This window comes from Oryx dammah, unplaced genomic scaffold (genome assembly GCF_014754425.2).
Source record: "Oryx dammah isolate SB20612 unplaced genomic scaffold, SCBI_Odam_1.1 HiC_scaffold_11232, whole genome shotgun sequence".
In the NCBI taxonomy this organism is placed as follows: Eukaryota; Metazoa; Chordata; class Mammalia; order Artiodactyla; family Bovidae; genus Oryx; species Oryx dammah.
The window spans coordinates 923552-930664 of NW_024080625.1; the positions used below are offsets into that span (position 1 = coordinate 923552).

General features: G+C 40.2%; 1 protein-coding gene across 1 annotated transcript; it reads right to left on the bottom strand.

The window, feature by feature from the left end:
- On the bottom strand, positions 1-2356 carry LOC120861233 (olfactory receptor 8S1-like). The gene is made up of 2 exons (XM_040236867.1): positions 1584-2356; positions 1-163 (listed from the first exon to the last, which is right to left on the bottom strand). The coding sequence occupies exons 1-2, from the start codon at positions 2354-2356 to the stop codon at positions 1-3; spliced, it is 936 nt and encodes a 311-aa protein (XP_040092801.1).
- Positions 2357-7113: the final 4757 nt, after the last annotated feature.

Sequence of the window (7113 nt, forward strand, 5' to 3'; positions counted from 1 at the left end):
TTAGAAGGTAAGCCTAGGCTTCCTGGCCAGCATCCTCCTTAGGGCTGCCTTCACCTCCTGGTTCTTCAGACTGTAGATAAGGGGATTCAGTAGCGGGGTCACCACACTGTACTGCACAGATAGAACTTGCTCCAGGGCTGAGCCAGAAGCTGGAGTCATGTACCTTAAAGGGAATTGCACAAAGGAATAAAATGAGCTCAGGACAACAGATACATGGCTGTAGGCAGCCAGGGTCCATCCCATCCCAGACTCTGCAAAGAGGGTCCTCTGGGCTGAATTAGCTATCACTGGTAGAAGCATCTAGAAATGACTGTATTATCATGAGAAGTCAGTCATTGCTGCCTTCAAATGCCTCCATACATGAGTGATCTTATGCCGAACATTATAGGAGCTGCCCCCAGGAGAAAAAGGAAGTTCTGCAGTATATGAAGTGCTCCAGGTTAGAATAGAACTAAAAATGGTTTCATGCATTTCTATAGTACTTCATACTTTTCAAAGTGTCTTTCCTTAGTAGTTATGTTGAGAATAGGAAGAATGTTTTCTCTTCCTTTTTTTTAAAATATACAACTATATGTTTCCATCTTGTCATGATTGTTCCTTATAAAACTATATGCTCGTCCAATAATGCTGTCATTTTCCCCAACATTTATGGCTCTTGGAATTACCCCAGAATGACAGCATGTTATTTTTCTAATGCTCAGTGGAACAAACATTTGTCCTTTTTAGCACATTTAGCACATTTGGCTTAGAAAAGAAGCCAAGATCTGTAAATAAAGTGAAAGATAAAACTGTGTTTAGCATGATATGAATGCTAAATAATTATTAATCCAATAATGGTAAGGCTAATTGTGCAAATCCATCTCCAGATTCACTAGTAGAGAGCACAGGCCATTAGTGACTCTATTTCCTGGGAAGCAAGGGCTCATTAACTAGAGCTGTTTATGTTCGAGAGAAACATGGTAGAAAAGAGCTTGAGGTTTTCAACCAGTGAGACTCAGTTTATATTTTGCCTCCATTCTTAGCTTGTTCAGGCAACTTTGATAAAGCACCTGGTTACTCCTGAAACTCAGTTTTTTTAAATCTGAAAATGAGGTTAGTATCATTTGTCTTGTGGTATGACACATACTAAAATTTATCTTGATTGTGCAAAGCAGTCGTTGTAAGTAGCTGCCTAATTAATAGTTATAGGACAAATAGGCTTTGGATCATCATCTTTCAGTAGGAAAGAGAAATGGCATCTGTTTCAAGTATAATATATTATATATATATTTTATCCAACTCTGAATAAAAGCCTACTAAGGTCTCTCTGATTTCCTTCCAAAACTCCCAAAACATAGGTTAATGAAATTAGGAAATCCTTTAGTCCTTGTAAGCTTATTTTTCAGAGTTAGCCAATTGAGGTCTCAGAAAGAAAATAAAATTTTAATACTCCACACAGCAGAGCCAGAACTAGAACTCAGGACTTCTGAATTCTTGTGCAGTTCTTTTCTTACTACTTTGCAGTGCTCTGTTCTACAGATCACCATTAATTTAAAGTGAAAAATATCCCACTTCCACATTCTGGAGGTATAGCAATGACATACCTGAAAACTCCTGAGCCATAAAAGATGGTGACCACAAGAAAATGAGATGAGCAGGTAGAGAAGATCTTGTTCCAACCTGTGGCAGAGTTGATCCCCAGGGCTGTCATGATGATATGGGTGTAGGATCCCAGGAGTAGGACAAGGGTGCCAAGGCCCAGGACCACCATGGTGGTCAGGATGGAGGCAATGCTAATGTAGGGGTCAGAACAGGCCAACAGGAGTACTGGAGGAAACTCACAGGCAAAACTGCGGATGAGGTTGGGGCCACAGAAGTGCTGCTGAGCCAGGAGGATGGAGTTAAGCAGGCCAGTCCCCATTCCTATGGCCCAGGAGGCTCCCGCCAGGCCAGCACACACCTTCTTGTTCATAGTCACCACATACAGCAGTGGGCGGCACACAGCCTGGAACCGGTCATAGGCCATGACTGAAAGAAGGCAAGCTTCAGTGGCCCCTGAAAATATGACCAAGGAGATCTGGGTGAAACATTCAAGGAAGGAGATAGTCTTCCACTTGGAAAGCAGGTTCTCTAGCAGCTTAGGCACAATGACTGAGGAATAGAAAGCATCCAGGAAGGAGAGGTGACTGAGGAAGAAGTACATGGGGGTGTGGAGGTGGGAATCAGTGCTGATCACCAGCAGCATCAGCAGGTTCCCTGTGAGGGTCAGGAGGTAAATCACCAGGAATGTTACAAAGAGTACTACCTGGATCTGAGGGTTGTTGGATAGTCCTTGGAGAACAAACACAGTGACTCTGGTTGTGTTGCCAACTTCCATGGAGCATTAGAGATTCGCTTCAGAGGGACAAGAACAGAAAAGAATGTTCCAGTGTGCTATGAGTCTCAGAGAATGTCAGGAGATGAGATGCTATGAATAAAGCTTCAGGGCTGACCCAGGACGGATTGTGTAGCAGAGGCAACCTTGCCATGTCAGACCTCATCACGCCACCCAGCTCAGGGCAGTAATCTATTGGCTAAGGTGGAGATGTAAAATGGGAAAGAAATATGTAGAGAATCAAACCTAAAAAGAAAGGAGAAGAAAAAAGAGATTATTTAGGCTGGAGAAGTAATTGAAGGGAATGGAAATAGACGCCAATGCACTGAGAATTATTATTCTCCAGTTTCAAAAGGAACAGAGTTCAAACAACTGGAAGGCTCACTGGCATAGTGAGCAAGCAATAAAGATATTGGCTGATCATCTGGCTGAGAGTCCATGATACATGTTTGCATGACTGGCAGAGGTACTGTGACAGCTGTTGATGGCCAGAACCTTTCTCTGTCACTGTAAGTGCATGAATAAGTAACTTGGGTTTCTCATTAAAGAATAATCTAGGAAAACTAGATGGTTTCTAAAGTTCTTTCCAGCTTAGAAATTCTAAAGAATGTGGGATAATCTTCTTTGGATTTCTCTGGTACTAAATGGAAATTTCCCCCCTTTTGTGTCAACATAAGCAGAAGCAGCACAGTAGTAGCCTCATTTCACAGAAACCCGGTGGAAGGAAACCCTCAGATGGGAGACAAGGGTTGTGTACTGCAGTGACTCCAAGGGCTTCCCATTCCAGGATTTTTGTGAATTTATAATGTCCACTGTTTGCACTGTCATCTCTGTGCTTAACATGAGATTCCATGAAGACTGTGCTGTTCTATGAGTTGGTACTAGAGGATTTGGATGAAGCCAAGTCAAATTTGGAGCACCTTCTGTGCATCACAGAAATGGGAAAAGAAAAAAAGAGGAGAGATAAAAGGCCACCTAGAACATGTGGATAAGTGGAGAGTTAGAGCATTTAGTATAGAGCAAAGCAAGTTACAATATTCACTTCTCTCCCTTTAAACAGTGACTAAGGAGGGCGATAAATGAGAATATGATCTCTATTTATGCCTTGTACAGTCATGCGTTCTCAGAATGGAGAGTTTTAAGATAAAATAGAGCTGAATGAGAATAATATTTGTCTTCACCTGGGCTTCCTAGGCCAACAAGAGATGCTCTCAGTTGAGGGTACTTGAATGTCATTCTTTCCAACACTGGAGCAAAAGCCACCGATATGGCTAGGGCTTCATGAGCTTCCCTGAACTTTTTCTTCCTTTAGAAGATGCAGAGGTGGTACTTCTGAGCAAGGAAATATTCCTATAGTCCTTCTGTCCAAGGGGAAGTTTTCTTGACTTTGCCTCTAAAATAACAATGACCAGAGGGACTTGATTTCAGCTCTAGACCTTGGAGAGTGTTGGTGGTCCCTGGAGAGGCCCTTAAGCAGGAGGCCTGCTCTGATCTGAATGAGTTCTCCAGGGCCAACATTCCTTCCCTATGTTATTCTTGTTTCAGTGAGAGTTACCCTTGGATGGGCAATAATTTCTAAAAATAAAAATATATAGAGTCCTAAGTTTTCTTAGTTCTAAACCTTGGAATTCCTTCTCCTCTTCCCTCCCTCCTTTCTTTCCTTCTCTTTCTGTTAAGTTTATATATATATATATATACACATTTATTTGTTCAAATTTATTTTTGGTTGCAGTGAGTCTTTGTTGCTGAGTGTGTCCTTTCTCTAGATGTAGAGAGTGGGGGCTACTCTTCACTGCTGTGTGGCTTGCAGGCACTAGAATGAATACTCAGAAGTTGTGGGGCAGGAACTGAGTTGCTCCTTGTCATGCGGAATATCCTGGATTAGGGATAGAACTCATGTCCCCTTTGTCGGCAAGCAGATTCCTATGCATTGCACCATCAGGGATGTCCTCTTTTTCTTTCAATTTTAAATAATATTTATGATATAGAAATATAATAATATATATAATAGGAGAAAAGATATTTTAGGTATTATAAAATTGAAAAAGTATACTAAAGATATTTTCATGATAGCAAGAGAAAATAAAAATTTATTATGTTATCCAAAATTAATTATTTTATTTATTGCAATTCAAAAAAAATCCAAATAGATTAAAAATCATAAAACTGTTTTTGGTTAGCAGATAGCAAAGGAGTACGTATAAAATGAATAAACAAGGTCCTACTGTGTAGCACAGGGAAGTATTGTCAATATACTGTCATAAACCATGATGGAAAAGAATATAAAAAAGAAATATATATATATATGCATAGCTGAAGTTTTTTTATGTACAGCAGAAATTAACTCAGTATTTTAAATCATCTAACTTCAATTAAAAAAGGAAAAAATCTTAAAAATTTTTTAACTGTGATTAAAACTTTTTATTATGGAAAAATTTAGACATATATGAAATAAAAAAATACTGTAATAATCCTTCTGTATCCATTATCCAGCTTCAACAATTATCAGCTCGTTGACTACTACCCATCTTTGACCACATGGACTGAAAAACATGATCTCTATGCTACATGAACAGTCAAGCATCTAAAACATGGACTTGTTCAAAAGAAGAAGGGAAGGATAGGTATTGAAGGGCCATTATCAGTCTTTGCCATGGATAAGGACCTAATGATGGTTGACTGAATAAACCCCTAGGAGATCAGTTCAGTTCAGTTCAGTTCAGTTGCTCACTTGTGTCCAACTCTGAGACCCCATGGACTGCAGCATGCCAGGCCTCCCTGTCCAATGCCAACTCCCAGAGTTTACTTAAACTCACGTCCATTGAGTCAGTGATTCCATCTAACCATCTCATCCTCTGTCATTTCCTTTTCCTTCTGCCTTCAACCTTTCCCAGCATCAGGGTCTTTTCAAATGAGTCAGCTCTTCACATCAGGTGGCCAAAGTATTGGAGTTTCAGCTTCAACATCAGTCCTTCCAACAAATACTCAAGACTGTTTTCCTTTAGGATGGACAGGTTGGATCTTCTTGCAGTCCAAGGGACTCTCAAGAGTCTTCTCCAACACCACAGTTCAAAACCATCAATTCTTCAGTGCTCAGCTTTCTTTATAGTCCACCTCTCACATCTGTACATGACTACTGGAAAAACCATAGCTTTGACTAGATGGACCTTTGTTGGCAAAGTAATGCCTCTGCTTTTTAATCTGCTGTCTAGGTTGGTCATAACTGTTCTTCCAAGGAGCAAGCATCTTTAAGTTTCATGGCTGCTGTCATCATCTGCAGTGATTTTGAGCCCCCAAAATAAAGTCAGCCACTGTTTCCACTGTTTCCCCATCTATTTGCCATGAAGTGATGGGACCTGATGCCATGATCTTAGTTTTCCGAATGTTGAGCTTTAAGTCAATTTTTTTACTCTCCTCTTTTACTTTCATCAAAAGGCTCTTTAGTTTTTCTTCACTTTCTGCCATAAGGGTAGTGTCATCTGCATATCTGAGGTTATTGATATTTCTCCCAGTAATCTTGATTCCAGTTTGCGCTTCATCCAGCCCAGAGTTTCTCATGATGTACTCTGCATATAAATTAAATAAGCAGGGTGACAATATACAGCCTTGACGTACTCCTTTTCCTATTTGGAACCAGTCTGTTGTTCCATGTCCAGTTCGAACTGTTGCTCCCTGACCTGCATACAGATTTCTCAAGAGGCAGGTCAGGTGGTCTGGTATTCCCATCTCTTTAAGAATTTTCCACAGTTTGTTGTAGTCCACACAGTCAAAGGCTTTGGCATAGACAATAAAGCAGAAGTAGATATTTTTCTGGAGTGCTCTTGCTTTTTCAATGATCCAGCAGATGTTGGAAATTTGATCTGTGGTTCCTCTGCCTTTTCTAAAACCAGCTTGAACGTCTGGAGTTCACGGTACACATACTGTTGAAGCCTGGCTTGGAGAATTTGAGCATTACTTTCATGTGAGATGAGTGCAGTTGTGGGGTAGTTTGAGCATTCTTTGGCATTGCCTTTCTTTGAGATTGGAATGAAAGCTGATCTTTTCCAGTCCTGTGGCCACTGCTGAGTTTTCCTAATTTGCTGGCATATTGAGTGCAGCACTTTCACAGCATCATCTTTTAGGATTTGAAATAGCTCAACTGGAATTCCATCACCTCAGTAGCTTTGTTCATAGTGATGCTTCCTAAGGCCCACTTGATTTCACCTTCCAGGATGTCTGGCTCTAGGTTGTTGATCACACCATCGTGATTATCTGGATCGTGAAGATCTTTTTTGTACAGTTCTTCTGTGTATTCTTGCCACCTCTTCTTAATATCTTCTGTTTCTGTTAGGTCCATACCATTTCTGTCCTTTATTGTGCCCATATTTGCATGAAATGTCCCTAGGAGATAACAAAGAACAATATAGAAGGAACTTGGATTTTTCACTCTGGACTATCAAGTACATGTCTGGGATTAAGAGAAAAAAAATCTTTTGTTTTGTTTGATACACTTTATTTTGGGATCTCTTCTGTAATAGCTTAAGCCTTTATCTTTTTAAAACAGATTTCCTAACTGACCAATTACCTCCAACTTCCCACTACAAAAAGTAAGGTTGCATTTTTTTTAGTGTCTTCAGAAGCAGGTCTATTATGTTTGAGAGGTACATTAGGTGCTCTATTAGCTACAAAGATAGGTATTGAAGAGCATATTAAAAGTTAGGATGCTCTGGATTTGACTTTCTGCTGGGCTTCTCCTGTGACCTATGTGTATGTGCTCATTC

Coding starts and splice junctions, on each gene's coding strand:
- LOC120861233 (XM_040236867.1), bottom strand. CDS start 2,356: ATGGAAGTTGGCAACACAACCAGAGTCACTGTGTTTGTTCTCCAAGGA. Junction 164..1,583: donor TATGGCTCAGGAGTTTTCAG/GTATGTCATTGC, acceptor ATTCCCTTTAAG/GTACATGACTCCAGCTTCTG.